The 19,251-nt window shown below is 40.2% G+C and overlaps 1 protein-coding gene across 3 annotated transcripts in view; it reads right to left on the bottom strand.

Moving 5' to 3' along the window:
- Window positions 1-19,251, bottom strand: part of GMDS (GDP-mannose 4,6-dehydratase) — a 409,191-nt gene that overhangs the window by 72,027 nt on the left and 317,913 nt on the right. For all 3 annotated transcript variants that reach the window (XM_059853649.1, XM_059853638.1, XM_059853660.1), the window contains exons 8-9: window positions 11,184-11,302; window positions 1,798-1,894 (exon numbers count right to left, since the gene is read on the bottom strand). In XM_059853649.1, coding sequence (XP_059709632.1) covers window positions 1,798-1,894; window positions 11,184-11,302 — 216 coding nt within the window. The remainder of the gene's footprint in view (window positions 1-1,797; window positions 1,895-11,183; window positions 11,303-19,251) is intronic.

Genomic DNA, 19,251 nt, shown 5'->3' on the forward strand with positions numbered 1-19,251 from the left:
TCTTCATAGAAGAGTTCCCTCATAGTTCCTCTGCATGCTCCTTAGGACAAAGGTACTTCACTTTGTGCTTCTACCTTGATCATATTTGAGCAGTTCACAGCCTTCCTGGGTTCCACAGGAACCAAGTTGGGACTGCACTAAAAGCAAGGCAAGATGAGGGTACTGGAAGATAGAGATGGAGCCCTCATTCAAGGGAAGCTGTCCTATGAGAAACCAGGTAATTTCAGATAAGCATCAGACATCTCCTGTGGGTATACACAGCCCTATTCCAAGCCCACATTCCACTCTGTATTTGAATTCCTCCCTATTCTCATGTATGGAGCCACTAGAAATGCTGAGTATTCCTGAGGGATGTGTGCTTACAAAACAGTAAGTATAATGAGCTGAATTTAAAATCCAGACACTGTGTTCCCAGAGGGACACCAGTAGGGACAGAGAGGAAAAGGACCACGGGCAGCACCATTTCAGCAGAAAACATCTGAGCACACAAATAACCTGAAACTACAGTGAGGACCTCCAAAGAGCTACATACTAATCATGAATTTTGAGGAGTGAATATGTACTTGCTAGTAAGAGGTATGACAAAGCAGGAAAGTGGGTCTCACAAAGCACAGACTTGTTGGGTCAAGTGTCCTTTTCCTGTTTCGCAAGTCCTTTTGTCTCTGTCCTCCTTATCATCCTGACACCTTACCACAGCACGGAATGACAGACAGCTCTTAATGACTTCCTAGCATTTGATTCTGATACACCGGTCCAGCCCTTTTTAACAAACATGAAAGTCTCTATTCCCCTCTGAATTTCAGTTTTAGAACCCATGCCCACTTCCAAACAGCAGCCCCCTGCTCCCACCCTGCAATCTGTGTCAACAACACAAAGGAGCTCTTGTCACCCCGGTGCTTGAACCACACAGCTCTTCTGAAGGGGCACACTGACAGATGATGCTGTGTCAGCAGCCAGTGGGGCTTGTGTCACTTTCCCCAGGAGAGGAGAAATCCTCTCCTAGGTACACCCACTCCCAAATAGCACAATTGGGGCTACTGTTCCCTGTGTCCTGAAACCAGGTTTCATCCTGTACCATCTCTGTGCATTGCCACCATCCTGCCTGACCTGGAAATACTGCTGGTTTTTTCCTTCTCCCAGAATCTTCACTAGGTGATTGGAGCACAGGGGTTAGGGATTTGGTCCTGCCAGCAGCATATGCTTGTTAAGCACCCCTGGCAGAATTCACTGAGGCATTACTTGGAGTAAAGATATGTTCTGCAAATGGGCATTTGCTGAGTGGGACCCTGCAAATCACACGAGCACATCTCAACCAGAATTTTGCAGCACCTACAGTTACCCAGCCAGATGTAAGCTGGACAGGGACACTCAGTGGCTGGAGCTGAAACACTACTGTAAAAACACTTTATAACCAAGCCCATCAGTGCCCTCCTCCTGCTTTCCCTGCTTGCAGCCGGAGAAGAGATGGCCATATTCCCACTCCCAAGGAGCTGGTTTATGCTTTGTCTTGTTCCCCATATGACGTTTTATCTCCTCAGCACTGCCTCTCCCACTCGGAGGGTGACCAAAGAGGAGCAGTGTCCCTGTGAGAGGGCCACCCGCTCCTCCTGCCTGCTCCTTGTTTCTTCCCGGGTAGCTGGCTGTGAGGGGCCAGCAAGCAGGCTAATTTAGAGCTCTAAAAGCTGGCAGCAGGAGTGCAATTAACCCGTTTTCACAGACTGCTGGCCAAATGCAGCAATTTATTGGCTGAGTGATTGCATTATTCATTTGTAAAGCTAAGAGAGGGCATTTTCTTACCACTTCAGTTGGCCTGTAGTACTTGTGATTGACTGTCACATGAATCTTGCCAGTCTCTTTGCATCGTCCCACTTCATTCTCATTCTTCCCTTCCCACCTGTAAAGAAGATAAACATTTAATCAACCCATAATTACTTTAGTGCTCTGATCTTACCAACATTTGGCCTGCTTTCATTTACTTGAGGCTGGTGTCAATTCTCCCTGCAGGACAGTATAAACTCATTAGCTAAAGGAACAAAGGGAGAGTTTAGACTTGAATAGAGTAACAATGGCTTTTGAAGTCTTTGTTTTGGTTTTTGATTCAGTGGAAGGTCTAAAATACAGGACTTCCAAATTAAACACATAATGCTAAGGGAAAATAAAATGCCCTGATTTCAGAATGTCTCATGTATCTGTAAATAAATATGACAGTGAGGTTTTTCATTTGTGGATTGGTTCAAAGCTGTTTTCTTAAAATACTTTTTAATTCTTGTATTTTGGCCAATACTTTCAGGAACTCTTTAATCTGTTAATTTTATAGACGTGAAGCTCTGTTTGACTAGCATTAAGCTGCATAATTTAATTAGTGCTTAACTAGAAAAAACAAAACAAAAACAGTTCTTGAGTTTTCGGTCCTACCTCGACATGGCACTCCACATACATGTATTGTAAACTCTGCTTGCTACCTGTGAGCTGAAAGCCAGCTCCCTCGGTCCAAATTAGTTTCATATGTGTTGAACAGCCTGCAATTTGCTGTAACTCATGTGATCTGGTTGGGCTGTGAACTATTTTCTTAGGGACTGTCCTGGTTTCAGGAGCAGCAGAAGAGGAATGGTTTGGTGGGTGACTAGCTCTGGCTCCGGGGAGGTCAGGCTGCAGCCTGGAAGCCTGGGGACAATGCTCCCACTCCAAACAAATGCTCCAGATGACACGGTAGAAATGTACATCAGTGCATCAAATGTTATCCACTGAATATACAAAATCCAGAGTTATGACTGAAATTCTCTCCTCTCTTTGCATTTTGCTTTTAAATATATATATATATATATATATATATATATATATATATATATATATATATATGTATGTATATATACACCATGGGGCTCTGAAGCAGCTTGGCTTAAGAAAGTGATGATGAAATCCTCTAGCTTTTTTATGTTTAAATAAAATCTGTATAAATTAAATCAGCACTGTGATTTAGGCTATTTAGCCTCAATCACCAGCAAGGAAATAAAAGCACCTCTAGCATCCCACTTACTAATTTTTCTCCCAGCTCTAGGGATTTTGTCACAGATATGATTTCTCCTTGCCCCCCTGCCCCCTCAAGCTCCTAGACGAATTTAATTCTTTGACAATCTCAGCCTTTATTTTGGAGTTTCTAGCCCTGAGGGCTAAGGAGAAAAGTCTGAAAATGTGACCTCTGTGTACCCATGAAGGTATAAAAACTCCAAGGCAGAAGGAAATACCAAATATGCATTATTGCAAGTTCTTAAATCTCACAGATTTTTAAGCACAGCTCATGACTTTTGAATGACTACCAAAGCCTGTAGGATGCTTGATACTGGGAACATTTCACATTGAAATAATGTCCTACAGATAATACTGACAGTGAAGTCAGCTGTTAATGGGGCATGCTATGATGCCAAAGACGATTTATAATTTAAATTTTCTTTCTTTCTTTTTTTTTTTCAGTTGCTCTGTTGTGAGCCTGAACTGCAAAGTTTTCATTCAGAAGCCAAAACTAACATTAGTCCCTCCCTTTAAAGGGCAGAGGGTAAAAATGTGCAGGACTCAAATGAGCTTCATAGAAATCCAACAGTCACCAGTGAAACAACAGGAAGCTCTTAGATCAGGAGACGTCAGTTGTTGTTGGAGGTCACTGAGCAGAGAACCCCATTTAACACCCAAAAGGCTCCAGAAGGCTCAGCCAGCCAGTAAAGACTCACTTAATGTCGCTATCAAAGTTATATAACAATAGAAATAGCTTGAGGAGAAATCTCCACCCGTTTTGTTCAGCCCAGTAATGTGAAAAGTTCACAAGGAGGAAAAAAAAAAAAAGAGAAGTGCTTCTCATTGTGAACAAAGCAACATTTGATAGCTGCACTTCTAATGACTCCTGGCACCTTGATGCTCACAGCTGGGATCATCATACAGCTGATAAAAGGGACTGTGTGGGGGCCAGCCTGACACCAGGACCAAGACATCCATTTTGCCAACCAACTCCCCCTCCTCTTTCCCTCAAACCACAAGGCAAGAGAAAAAAACCCACCAAAACTATCCTTAATTTATAGTCAAACTGCAGTCAGAATGGTTAACTGGAAAATGTTGTGCCAAATTATCCTGAAGCATGAGCATGGTCGGAGGGGGCATGGGGAACCCTCATGTTGTGCTGTGGTTTCAGCTACCTCCAGCCACAAAGACTACCCAGCTTGCTGCTCCACAGGGCTGATGCCCACACAGGCACCAAAACAGCCTTGTGTAAACTGGGGGAAATGCAATGGATCCCTGGCTGGAGAAAGTTTGGTTCTTCAGGACTGGGCTAGATTTATGGAGGACGGGGAATGGATCCCTGGAAGCCCAGCTGCTGCCAAAGCCCAGAGCTCCCATGCAGGCACCCACTGTCCTGGTGCAGGCTTTGCACAAAATGCTCCTCCTGGAGCCTCTGCAGCGAGCCCACTGCCTGCCCCACGCTGCCTGGCTTCACTGAAGCAAGGGATGGGCTTCCTGTCACAGCTGATGGCCTCAGCCGTGTGCCAGCATGTCCTGCACCTGGATAAGGATGGGTGAGACCATGGAACTGCTCCTGGCAAAGCAGGTTTGATGCCCTTTGCATCTACGCTTCCATGTCGAGTGCCTCGCTGGTGGAGATGGGTGCTTTGGGATTGCTCGGGGTGATGGTCAATGGTCAGCCCTGGGGGATTCCACTGCTATCAGTGACCTCACCGTTTTCCATAAAACTAAGATTCAGATGCATGAGCAGGTTTACTTGCTTGAAAAGTTCTTCACATCAAGAGCTTTTAAACTCTGGATTTACAGTGGGATGGATTGTATTTAATTTATGGCTGATTTCATATCTCTTATCATTAACATATCACTATTGTCACAATACTTGCTATCAGTGTTGATGAATGCTCCTTTGGCTTTTTTATTTTTGGAGGTTCCAGTTATTTTTCATTTCCTTTAAGTACTCAGTGAGAGGGCAAGCTTCGGGCAATGAAAACTCCCAGAGGTATAGAAGATTTTATGAGGATGAAAAGCTGGGGTACCCACCTGGTAGGGTGTGAGGTGGGCAGGAAAGGAAACAGGGGAGCCAGCATAATTGAGGAATGGGGGTGGCAATAGCACTGCAAATGGACCAAATGGTCTGGCTGTAACTGAGGAGGAAACAAGTCAAAGTACATATATTTTTGAGGTGGTGAAGAAATCAAATAAAAATGAAAATTTTCAGAGAAGCAGAGGTAAACTGAACAACTGCATGCATTTCATCTCCTTGCTTGATCTTTACATAAAAACAGAATCCATGGCATTTAAAAAAAATATTTAAACCCACTAAAGGATACAGCTGCTCAGCTTCTTTATGAAAAATAAAACTATCACGATCACCTTTATAATGAAATAAATGCCAATAGAAAATACTTTAACATTTTAAACTAACAGTAAATTAAATAAAAATAAAATTGTATGAAGATTTTGCTTTTCCTCCACAGCTAATAGGATATACTGTTTGTGTGGGTTTCTCAGATCTGTGGCCTGATTTCTGCTGCACACAAAATTAAGCCAAAGCACTTCATTCTGTCTTGGCACATTATAAATAGAAAAACTGACACCATATAACAGACCATTAATATCTTTTTGAGGGTAGTCTTTTGTTGGGAAACTTTAAATATGACTCTTCATATGTTCCTTTGCCACCAACTCAACCACCAACCTTGCCAGCAGCTCTGAAACTTCAAAGTAATCACAGATACTGGGATTGCTTAACCACGGCCTTGTGCTTAAATCAAAAGCATGATACCATAAAGGAATGTATTAATATTTTTTTCAAAAGCTCTGATGAATCAGGTAGTCAATTTTTTTTTAAACTAGTCCAATAGTATATTGCATAATAATTGCTATTCCCCATATTACAAGACAATAAAAAAATACATGCTAAGCTTCCTATTTTTTGTTTCTTTTTTTTTTTTTTTATTCTTTCCAGTTCACTGGAAACCTTTTGAAGCCCTGTGCCTTTACTCCAATTTGTGAAAGTTGGTGTTGGGAAGAAAATGTTTTCTCAAAGAATATTAATGCTTCTGTGAGAATCAAAGCATTATGGAAAGAAAAGTTTTAGTTTCAAGTAAGTTCCATTAGTGTCAGCCTGATACAAAATTATATTAATAATATCTAAAAGAGAGGCTTTTACATTTTCAGAATGGATTTTTTTTTTCCAGAATGACTTAAAAAATTCTAACTTAAGTTATCCTGTCTTTAGGTGGAGGTTAGGAAAAAACTGAAGAAGTCCAACTGACCTGACATCAGGTATTTTTCCAAATTGCATTTGTGACAAATATTTTAATTTCAGGGGTGGGATATATGGAATTTCCCATGAAACACCATATTTCATTTTTGCCTAGTCTTTCTATTGGAGAAACTCTCATGTCTCTTATTTAGTCAGATAATTAGACTCTTAAAATCTTCAAGCCTTAATTTCAGTTCTGAAACAGTTACTGCATCTGCCTGCAGATAAAGCCTTGTATCAATGAGAAAGTAATGAGGGCATGCACAGCTGAAAGAAAGAATTCTCCAGTTGAGGTGGGTTAAATGCCCCCTGAAATATATACTCTTTTTGAGAATGATGACAAAGCTGGTGAAGTCCTAAATGAGGACTCTTTTTTGTGAAGGTTCACCCAGGCCATCATTCTTCACTGATATGGCTGGGTTGCTTCCCACTACCTCTCTTCAAAATGCCTTCAGTTGCTGTGTGAGATTTTGTTCCCTTCCTCTTCATCTGAAAGCTTTTCATTTTCTTTTCTGATTTAAATATAACACACAGCACTGGCCAGCCAGCAATTTTTGGTGGGCAAAAGCCAGATCTGGAAATAGCATCTGTTTTGCTGATGACTACTGATGGCTCCTCCTCCATGACCCACATGCTTTCCATTCTTAAAGCAATCCTTCAAATCTCATGTGTTTCTGTAACCCAGCCTTCCATTTTAAGATAAAAAGAAAAAAACAAACAAACAAAAAACCCCCAACAAACAAACCAGAAAAACTCTCCTCCTTCGGTTCAATCTCAGTTCAACCCTCACTGTCACTGAAGAGGCCACAGGAGTTCGCCTCAGAAGACCTTATAGCCTTATAGCTTATCTGCAAACTTCTCCTTTTTAGGCTGATCTTTTATAAGACCAACTAATATGTTAGTCAAGATAAAATTTGTATGTGGAACCAAATGACTAGAGTAAAATATTTGTTTTTTTCTGAATTAATTCTGATCCTGGAAGCAATGAATATTTCTGTAACAAATGCGCATGCATTTTTATGTTAATAAAAACCACAATAAATCTTTCTGTAGCTTGAACAGGTTTTCTTTTTTTTTTCTTTTTTTCTGTTTTTTTTTTTTTTCTGTTTTTTTTTTTTTTTTTTTTTTAGTTTCCACATTTGCAGACAGGAGTCTTTGTAGCAGTCTGCAAAGAACTCTGAGTGCTGTAGTGGTTTCAGGCTATCTTTGCAATCCTGTTCTAATTTAATAAGATTAATGGCAGAAAATTAGTCAAGACAAGCGTTTGCCTGTTTCGTTTACCCTGCTGAAGTTCAAATTATAGGCGGGAAGTGTTTCCCCCAAGTACCACTTAATTAGTAATAGGCAGAAGGGAAAGTAAAAGAAAAAAATAAAGTAATTTTTACAGGGGAAAAATATTTGTAGCTCTGAGGCTTTCCTGTTAGTACAAAGGACTGAATTTGAATGATTCAGAGGACTATATAAATATAATTTGAAATTTCTCCCTTGAAAATAAATGTAAGAGGAAAAAAGCCACCCAAGGTAGATAAACTTGCATGAAGACTTTGCAGTCCATTTCAGAGAGAGAATCAGTCTCTTTGCAGCTGTGCGTTTCATTAGTTACAAAAATGTAGTAAAGTTTCTCTCTCTCTTGTTTTGGCTAGAAGACATAGTCCTGACATGTGCTAATGACTGGCTAGAATATTATGTTATGTTCTTGGAAAGGCTTTTTAGGCTGTCCTGGATTTTCAGCTGTATAAGTTAATGTGAATTGTTAGGAAGACAAAAAACCTAAAAAATAAAATAAATATTTTTAGTTGCTTGATGAGGCAGCCAGGATCTCCTTTTTCCTGTTCTCTGCTACAATATCATGATGTGACAGTTACGATTTTACATTTGAAACTTTCCTTGACAAAGCACAAAGTAGGGGTAGTGAAGAGCCCCTGCACATGTGCCCAGTTTTCTCAGGTGCGGTATGAGCTCTGCCAGCTTTTGTTTGCCATGACATCTATCCTGGACATTTACTCCATCATTTCCTCAATTTTGAAAGGTGGGTTGTACAGCAGTACTGGGCAGCTGTGCCATTGTTTGTAACAGTGGAAAAGGCTGCTGGAAATCTCACCGGTAAGTTTTTGAGGTTGAAAAATTTCAGAATACCCAATCCTGCAAAAAAACCCCAGAAACCTCAGATAACTCAACCAAACTTTGAGGAATAGCAATAGGAAGAAAGGAGCCATCCTTGTGGGAGCTTGTTTAGCTATTGCTATTGCTATTGGTGCACTGGTTCTTAGGTGCCTCATAAACTGAAAAGTAACAGATCAATGGGACTCACCAGTGGGGTCTCACAAGGCTAAAACGGAGGATTTTCTGCCAGGCTACTCCCTGAAGGAGATGTATTCAGACTGGAGGAGGTGTGAGTAGAAATTCATTGGGGCTTTCAAAGAAAGGTTGCCAGACAGAGGTTACCAGACAGCTGGCCAAGGACCATGTGTGTGCACTGCAAAAGCATGGATCAGGCTGACACCTGGAAAAACTATGGAGCTCTTAACAAAACTTCCCAAATCCTGAGGAATATTTTACATTTAGTGCAATTTGAAAGATGAGCAATGGCTACAGGATGAGTAGTGGCTGCATTGTAATGTTACTCTTACCTTGGGAGCAGGGGGAAAGAATGGCTGGTTTATCTGAACAGGCTACATGTAAAATGTTCAGAGTTACACCACTGTCAAAATGATCAGCAACAAAATTATCACTAGCACTTAAAATGTCACCTAAGTTCCCATATGTATAGTTATTTATATATCACCTGTAAATGGCATAAGGAATTAAAAATTTATTCACAGGAAAGAAAAACTTAGAAGAGCCAAGGGGATTAGAAAACCAAGCCCCCATTTCTAAAGCAATTTATGTTCCTAAAAATCCATGTCAGTAGGTGTCATGTGAGTTCTTACACAATTTTTTCAAATTGCTGTTATTGATTAGTAATAAAAAAAGGCAACTATGCCTTCATACACACAAAATACCTGCTCTACTTCACATTTGGAGTTATACTGTAAAGTTTTTCTGAGAGACCAGATTGTGACTGATTCAGTTGAAATACTGACTGCATTAAACATCAATATAAATGATATACAGTCTACCATATGGAGCCATATGTGAGCAAAAAAAAAAAAAAAAAAATTAAACTAATAGGACACAAAATTTTGAGTGTTAGGAACAACTAAATCTAAAGTAATCCTTTAATATCCCCTCTATAGCAGAAGCAATTAATGGAAGTACTTTCACTTTTATTTCTGACCTTGTTATTTTCTTTAGGTTTTCTTGAGGACATAATTTTCTTTCTGGAAAACGCATGCTGAGACTTCTTAGACCAACACCAAAGCAGGGAGTTCAGTTTTAAACTAATGTATAAATTTAGTGGCATCAAAAGAAACTGTGATGTGGGGAACACCTGCAAATGAAGACATTCAGCTAGGTACTGACCTTTATATATCAGCCTCTAATTGTAGGTAAACAAAATTAAAAAATTGAAAGAGTTGTTCACCAAACATCCATTGTTGCTTTTGCAAATAATATTAGACAGGTAGCTCTCCAAATCACTAGAATTCTTACTTGTATGGAGCAGTTGAATCTGCAGCATGTTCCTATCCATTCTTACTGGGTAAATTAGCTTATAAACACAAGAAACAAAACTATAAAAAGAGAAGGAAAATTAAGAAACACAAAGCAATTATTAGAGCTCCTACTGTGTCCCCTTTAGCCTCTCAAACCTAAGTACTCTAAAGGTATATGGGATAATGTGAAATTACTGGGACATCTTGCAATCAAGAAATGTGAAAAACATGGAGAGAAGCTTATTCCCCAAACTGAGCTTTTGGGTTAGAAATACTATTTATATGGTCTCTCTCTCCCTCATCAGAATTTTTTTTCTGGAAGTTGATGCCAAAAATTGAAACCAGACTAAAAACTCATTGAGGAGAAAATGTTATTACCTCCCCAGCCACCCACTGGCTGTTCAAATAATATTGTATATATCTGTGCACTTCTGCATATTTATTGAATTTGTCAAGTTTTTGTTCCCAAGTAAAACTTATTGGCCCTGTCAAAAGTTCACCAGCTGCACAAGTGACTTTGATGGCCTGAGGAACAGCCCTGGCGCTAGCGTCATGGAAGAGCCTGTGGCTTTCCTCTCCCTTTTCCAGCTGAGATTGGTATGTTGATGCATGGGGCCCAGAGAAGATACAGAAGGAGGGAAATTGAAAAAATAATAAACAATAAAAATATAAATTACAGAAAGCGCTCACCAAGCCATCCTGGTTTTATTATACAGCCTTGGGAAGGAATTTTGTATTTTCAATCAAACTATGTGGAATATGCATTGTAAACATTCTGCACCCACTGCTCAACATTTCTACGGTTTAGTAGGAGAAGAGCTGATAGGAATGTGGAGCAGTTTGCTACATGAGCCATGCAGTGTGACTGGTGGGCTGTCACCTGGAAAGAACAGGGCTGGCAGGTGTCACCTCTTCGGATGGCAGAGGGTGGGAGCAGGACCGTGGGGATCTGGGGCACAAAATGGAGAACTGGGCAGAAAAGCCCCTCTTCCAGGAAGGCGATGATCAGCACCCTGGTACTAACATCTTTGGAGGGGCTTCCCTACCCCAAGACAGGGACAACAAAGAATGAAGACTTTGATAAAAAAAAAAATTGATTAACATTAACCCATCTATCTTTTTATCTTATGATCTAGGGGGCAACACCAGACATATCTGCTGCGGCAGTCACTCATGCATGGAAGGTCTCATATGTTACAAGTAGAAAGTGGGGGGGAAGAAGAATGTAGACAAAAAATACTCTGTTTTGTCCCAGTAAATATGAGAGGCTGGAAATGTGCAACCTGTGGCTACTCTCTCCTCCTCATACTTACACAATGGTTTTTCCAATGTGCTTAAATGACTTTTCCACAAATTCACGGACACTGTGGACCTCCCCAGTGGCTATGACAAAGTCCTCAGGCTCATCCGTTTGCAACATCAACCACATGGCCTGCAGAAAGATAAACAAAGTAAGATTCAGTGCACATGTAAGTGGCCTCTTTGGTACATGATATTGTATTACCGCATTTTGAGTTGGAAATAACTCCACGTACACACACATACCCCAAGCTGGGGAAATTAGCACTTTCTTTACACAGTGGCTATTAACCAGTTCAGTGCAACTCTGAAAAGAGTTCAATTATTTCTTATTACAGAAAACAGCGCTGTATTTGATTTTCAATTTGTTTCACAGCAGGAGTTTCTGCAGGGGAGACTTTAATATGTTTACTTTTGAACACTGAGACTTGGTTTAGTGCTCATAAGCATGGATTCACTTGTTTAAAGCACTGCATGAATTGACATTGATATGGGGAAAAGATCAAAATTTTGTAATGTTTCAGTCCAGAGTGCTGTTGTCTGTCTGCTACAGAATGATGTCAAACACACTGAAGCACGAAAATATGAATCCTTTTGGCAGCTTCTTCTGCCCCATTTGTTTTGCCTAAACTGAGATTTTAATTAAGAGTAAGTATTTAAAAAGGTATTTAACCAAGTTAATCTGGTTTCCCCACTGAATATGTGTTGAATGTTACATATTAAAGTACTGTAGAAGAAACTTTTGACACAGTAATGAGAAAACACTGGTGGGAAAGCAACACAACCATTAACATCAGTTTCAGAGCACTGTTCGTGCAGCAAGAGTTTTGCTGTATCTTTTGAAGGAAAACTTCATCTGAGTGCCAACATATTTGCATTTCATGGGACCAGCTTTTAATACCCACAGCAATGTCTTTCACAGAGTCCTCTCCCACAAGCAAGTAATGATGGGTGGGCACCATCATCTCAGAGGACTAGCCAGCTAAGTCAACATGAAAGCTGGAAAACAGATGGAAAAGAGGTATTCAAAGACATGTGTGACTTGTCTGAGATACCACCGCAGGTACATTTCAGTTTTCTGATGTGCAAGGCAGTGCTCTAGTGACTGTTTGACTGCATAGGAGCTGTAGGTGTACAGAATAATTATTACTTTAGATCAATCAAAATGATGCAAACGCTTCATTTCCTTTGGAGAGGAAAAGGGAATACCTGTATGGCAAGATCCTTGCTTAATAAATAACCAGAAAAGGGAAACAAAATAAATCAACTCTCTCTCCATATGGTAAAAAGTACTGTCATCCTCTCACATTGTAATCCATGATGCTATTTGCATTGACCTCTTCACATCAGCTTTAAAGAAAACAACTTTAGTAGGTCCCTTGATGGTAGCAGATACTCTGCAAATCAGATTAATAAAAGCTTTGGGATAGCCCAGTTTCTCTTGGTAAATACCACCTGAAATATTCAATTTTTCCTCTCTATTCTCAATAAATCAGTGTTCTGGATAGCAAGGCAATACATTCCACTTAAATGGTTATAGGTGCGAGCCATTTTTCTTTACAGTTATTATTTTGCACGTCTTCCAAAGTTTTGAGAAGATTTTATTAACATGCTCCTTTTGAACCATTTTACTTCTTGATTGTGCACGGAAAGCTCGGTTTTGGGCAACTGCTGTGCAAGTCCTTGACATAAATTATAAATTGTGCTTTAGGGAGATGACCTGCTGGGCAGGACAATGGCAGCAACTTTATTTTTCCTTTCCAGGGTTGAACATCCTAGCCAATGACGCAGAAATACCCAAATGGCTGATGAAACTCATCTTGTGGGGAGAAGATGTCTTAACTTGTATCTCTCGTATGAGCTTTTTTGGAACACTGGGGTTTCCCTGCTGATTTGAGAGGTCACCGTAAATCACCAGCTTCTGTTTCTTCATGACTGGACAAGCCCACAAGATTCACAGCAGCAGCAGCTGCACAGAAAGGTAACAGGAGTATCTATAAGATAAGTGCTTGATAGTTTTGGCTCTCCCAGCCTAGTCCCTGATTTCACAGACCTTCATTAAGCAGTCTAGCTGAAAACAACACACTTCCTCGTATGAGAGGGCACTATTTGGCAAATAAGGATTTTCCAACATTAGACAATCAGTCAATCAGGGGCAGTGGTTCTCCTCCCAACTATGGTGGATGTTTGCTGTACATAATGAACTCCTTTTCTTGCCTTAACACTGTTGTGTCAGTTACATTGGAGAGAGATGCAACAACAAAATATCATTTATTGGTAAAAATTCCCCCTTACCCAAAAATGCTACACTGGTTGACTAAATAGGCAATTAGCATAAGCACCTGCTATTTACTATATTGGTAAAGTAATATTAATATGTCTAAGCAGAAGCAGGATTAGACTTCCAACAATTTTTGCCCCCCCTCCACTTTTAAACACCTCTGTATTGTAATTCCTTTAACACAGTTTCAATGCAGGCACTTATGCCAAGACATTCAACAATCCAGCGAGTTTTTAAAATACTTATACATTACTATTCATATTAATATGAAATGGAGTTGAAAGTTTCCCTTTACTCTAAACTACACCCTACACTGAAGGAGGCAGCTGCAAAGTCCTGACAAAAAACCAGCCTTTGACAGTGGGCCCAATGAGGTTTGGATTTATCAACTCTTGTCTACCATTTCAAAAAGCAAGCAATCACTGTCTCAGCAATGCGACTTAAACTGCAGTAAATTTCAACAGGATCAGCTTAGAAATGATCAAACAATGCAGAAAGAGTTGCTAAAAGTGATTTTTGCTTCAAATCCTGCCAGGAAAGAATGTTTAGATTAATGGTTACTTGAGAGTCTATCACTGTGGATTCTTTTATTTTTCCTGACATTCACAATTGTTGGCATTTAGAATTACCTCAATCCAATCAGGTATGAAAAAAATTAACATGCTAAAATTTACAAAGTGATAGCTCTGTTTTGCTTTGAGGAAGGTGACCAAATGCTGTTTCTTTGAATGGGTCTGCATGAACAGTCTGTAAAAAATGCCAAGGCAAGCCAGAAGAGAGTAAAAACATTGAAGAAGTTCCACAGTCAAAATTATATTTCCTCAGGTAGAGCCCATGATAACTAATAAAACATCCATGTACAGGCAGTAGCTGTATCCTTTCCCTACATCAAGTGCCAGGAATGTGATTCTCCTCACATCAGACTAATAAAGATCCTTGACCTATGAATTTCTAGGCGTTTCCTTTAAGAATTCATATTGTACCAGACTCAAGGCTGAGAACGAGAGGAAGGGGGGTGATACAGCTCCAGGTTTATTTGTCATTACTGAATGGCTTACTGGTTTTAACAGAGGGGAAAAGCTTTGTTTAAATTTCCACTGAAAGTAATTAATGGTTATTGACTGGCAAATGAAGAACAGGTGACACTCTGAATTAGAAGATAAATGATCGCATGTTCTAGCGTGATAATGGGTTAGTAATTGCTACAAAGCCTCAGACTAGTGGGTCCCATCATAATGCTAGATCATGTCCAGAACACAAAGGCCTCTGTGTGAGAGGTATTCAGCCGTTCACCTCCCGATCCAGCTGCAGAGTGATTTGCTCCATTTATTCTCTGATGGACTGCACAACCGAGGCAAAAGTTCACCATTCTCACCTTCCTGTTCACATGCTGAACCACCTGACCCATGACATGGCTGAACTGGGATAAAAACATTGCCAGCTTTGGCTCTTGGATATCTTTTAACCATCACAAGGTCATATATTTTAGGAATTTTTCTGTTGTAGGAACTGAGAATTGAGGGTTTTCCTGTATTTCTTTGTAAAGTCTTTTTTGGATGGGCTGACAGCAAGTAAAGAAATTACTTGTTTTCAGTTCTGCCACCCTCTCCCTAATTTTTTGCTCAGTCCAGATAACAAAATATGGGTAGATGTTTAAAAGGAGGAGGAAATTACCATGGAAATAATTCAGGCTTCAACTCTCTTAGAGCAAGACTCTTCCCTTAATGGCAAAAGTGACAAAACATATTTTTCATATTTGAATTCTTTTTGGCTCTGGTCAAGTGAGTCACAAAGTCTAAAGGCACTTCTATGCCATTTACTTTCAAAGACAGAAACCTAAAAGGAGATATGTAACTAGTCTAGCAAGCAGACACACTTTTATGATTATGTGGACTAGGATATCTGTTCTGCATGCCTGAACTCCAGCCTCTGCCAAAATCTTTCCTCTTTCATCTTTCCCCTCTACCCTTCTCTCTATATAAACTCCTGCCAGTAGTAAGCACCATTTTCAAGCAACATACTCAAAACATGAGCCAGTCTTCTCCCTGCCCAAATTTCTTAGCTTATGCAGTGTTTGCACGTGGGCTAGTAAGTGGGAAAACCCAAGTCTGACTAACACAGCCCCTCACAGATACATTTTGTGCATGCTACTGCCACTACGGTTGGATGTGTCTGCTTGTCTCGAGAATCTGGAGTATGTTGTGGATGTGTTTCACCATTAACTTCCAGTCTAGCATCCCAGTAAAAAAACATTTATTAACTGGGCTGTCATCCATGGATAATAAAGATCCGGTAGCTGAGGTTATGTTTAACTCCATATATTTGAGACTTTTGTTTCACTGTCTGCTCTCATACTATGTATAGTTAAAATGGGCTCCTAATCAGGTATCTTCCTATTCAAGAGCAAAAATAAATTCAACTTCTGAGATTTTAAATAAGTTGATAATTTCTGCTCTAGAAATAAAATACTTTTTTTTTTTTCAAAAGAATAAGCACAAAGCCTTTTCATATGTCACATCCAATTCAACACCCAAAACAGATATGACTGAACAGGTCCCACAATGGGATAAATAGAAAATGTTCCTGTTGGTACTAGTTACTATTGCCTTGCACTGCTACATAGCAGTTTTTTCCAAGACCTATGCTGTAAAAAAAAAAAAAACCAACACTTTCATACATATTTCTAGGTGTTATGCAGAGAAATTCTGACTTTGTATTTGCCACACACGGAGAAAAAAAAAAAAATCCAACCAAATCAGTAAAGTTTACTTTAGGAGATGGAGCAGATAGTTGCAGCCTGATACATGGTGCACTGTCTGTGAGTTTCAGAGGCAAAGAACCAGAGGCTGGTGAATGTCTAGCTCTACTTATCACTGAGGAAGGAATGGGTTACCTCAAGGCTGTCAACAATCAGGGAGCAATTTCTGACTAAGTCAGAAAACATCACCACCTAGAGAGACCCAACAGTACATTATCACCATTTATAGAAATTCTGTCTTTATGGTATTCCATACTCTATTGTCTAGAAGTGGGCAGAAGCATTCAGTGGGTTGGATATGGTAGTCTAGTGATCCCAAACATAGCTATCCTGCTGTGGTCACCACTGAGAAGGAGAATTGAGCATTTTGGGCCAAAGCATGATGAGCCTTTGCAGGGATGTGGGAGCAAAGGAGAGCCTTCTCCCCATATGGCGAGCACAAAGGCCTGGCATGACTGCTGTTCCTGCATGCATCATGAGGGACTGTTCCATTTGTGCCACAAAAGAGAGGGCTATTGTGCCACCTCCCTGTCTGCATTGTCCCAACTCAACTGCCCTGGCACTGATAGAGGCTGCTGGCATCTCCCGTGCCGAGCGATGCGTGGAGCTGTCATGCCCACGCACTTCCTGCCTCCCTGGGACGTGAAGCAGTTCCAGATGCCATCGCCCGGCTCCTCCTGACACAACCCAGCTGACTGGCTGTGGTTTCTCAAGCTGCTACAGAACTGACCACAATTGATGGTCGTGCCTCAGAAAAGTGAGACGGGGCATTGACTCAGAGCTCTGAACCCAAGCCGATTCCCAGTTTATCTGTTTACTCACTTTTGGAGGGGCAGAGAAGGAAGAAAAGGTGCTACACTGGGGGCTGAGTCACCCACGTCTGATTGACTTCTGCGACTGTTAAAAGAGTAGGTGTGTCCTGGGTGTACCTGGTAGGCATCAGAGTGTGTTACATAAGGAAATTATGTAAAGACACACTGAGACTTACATATAATACGCAGCAGAGGGGGGAAAAAATCTCCTCTCACATGTTTTGCACACAACAGGGGCACAGCGCACATGGCTGAAAAACACCAGTGAAGCTGAAGCGCAGCACAAAAGTGTTGTGATCAGAGTAAATTGTAAGCTGCCCCTGCCTGGCAGCCAACATACAAAAGTGTTGGGCATGATCCCATGCTCCCTGCCACAATGGGAGCTCAGTCTAGAGTAATGACTATTGCTTTGGTACTTGTTTCTGACAATGTTATAGGTCAAGGCAAGCACGGCAGGGAGACTCTTGCCAAAGAAAACCACAGGGATGTGCTGCCAGGCATGCCGATCCTCCCAAGAAGCCAGTGACAGCAGGAATATGGGAGTATGCATAATCAATGTATTACTAGGCTTTTCCCCCCCTAAATTACAGCCCTTCTTGCTCAGCTACTTAAAAAGCAAGGGTGCACACCCAGTAAGAAAGAACCTTCCTGGGCTGTCACAGTTTGTATTTGAAAGGCAAACATAAGTTCAGGATTAAAGCCATTGTCTATCACTGCAATTGGTGACTTTTCACATGCTCAACCCTTTCTCAAAACCTCCAGCAATAGAGGTACTTCCCAAGAAGGGCAGAACACATGCCTCTTCCTTTCCTCTAAAGACTCATCATCCTGCTTTCTCAGATTACCAAAAATCACAGCATTGGTGCAAGATCTGTTGCTCAAGGAACCTCCATTCATGGAAAAAACCTTCTGAACACCATTTGAGTATCCATCAGATCTCATCAGTCTAAATACATTTTGATATGCTTCTTCCTTAACTGTGTAATGCTGAACATAAGGACTCCAAAGTCTGTGTACAAAGATTTTCCTTCAACTGTGTCTTTTCTGCTCATGCAGAGGAGACACTGAGTACTTATGACATGGCAGCTGCTTCCATTCAGAAGACTGTCATTTGCAAACCATAGACATCGCTGACACAAAAAATATAAAATGGGAACAGATTTGAGATGAAAACAATTTCCTCCGAGAGAAAAAGCACATAATTTGATAAGAAACAATGGACAATTTACCTTAAGAACCCCAAGAAAGTAAACAAACAGCAAGTCTCCCAGGAGACAGTATGAGATAGGGACTAATTTTGGAAACTTTCTCAGAAATTTTTGAAGTTTCACTTGAGAAATTTCCACAGAAGCAATTTGAAGCATGCTTGCAGATTTAGTCAAATTCTATGATTTGGCTGTAGAGGTGAACTTGTTCAGAGCACAACTGTGTTCAGGTCCATGATATTTTCTTTCAAGTTGAAAGAGTATAGTTGATACATAGAAAGATGATAATCCAACAATTACAAAGATACTAAGATAATAAAATACCTGATAATCTTTGTGGACCATCTCAAAGGAAAACAATATCAATGTCTTCTGAAACAAAAGCCCTCACATCTGTAGGAAATACTATGAAATACTGTCTAACTTCTCTCTCGTAAGTAGATAGGCCAATTGTTTTACAGATCTCAGGGAGGACTTGTGAAACTTTAGTAGGCAGTTCTATTAATAAAAACCACAAGAATTATAATCCAGATAAGCCTTAAAGGTCAACCTTCCCTGTTAATGCAACATGATGTTTCTCACATGGACCTCGGGTGAACACAAAGTTCTCATTGTGTTATCAAAAACCTAGATTACTCCTTTTTTTTTTCCCCTTGTGTCACTGAATGTCAAAATATTGTTCTTTCAATATGTGGAAGTATTTGTATACAGTTTTATAACTGATCTTTAGTTGCTAGCTGGAGGCAAAAAAGAAACAGTAAAGCTGCTTGTTGGGAAACCTCAACCAACAATGAAAATTAATATAGTCCTTTTTTCCTGCCAAAAAGTTTTGAACAGATTTTTAGGTCCACAATGGTTTGTTTATTCTTCAAGTGGTTAGATTGGAAGTGACATGTGTGACACAAAGTAAATTAATGAAAAAATACAGAAAGGATGCACATATGCTCTGTTTCTTTCATTTTAATTTTGGAGGATATTGTCGCAATCGCTAACAAAGAGCTTCCTTTCTGTTTAAGAGAAAAGGGA

Source organism: Haemorhous mexicanus, chromosome 1 (genome assembly GCF_027477595.1).
Source record: "Haemorhous mexicanus isolate bHaeMex1 chromosome 1, bHaeMex1.pri, whole genome shotgun sequence".
Taxonomy (NCBI): domain Eukaryota; kingdom Metazoa; phylum Chordata; class Aves; order Passeriformes; family Fringillidae; genus Haemorhous; species Haemorhous mexicanus.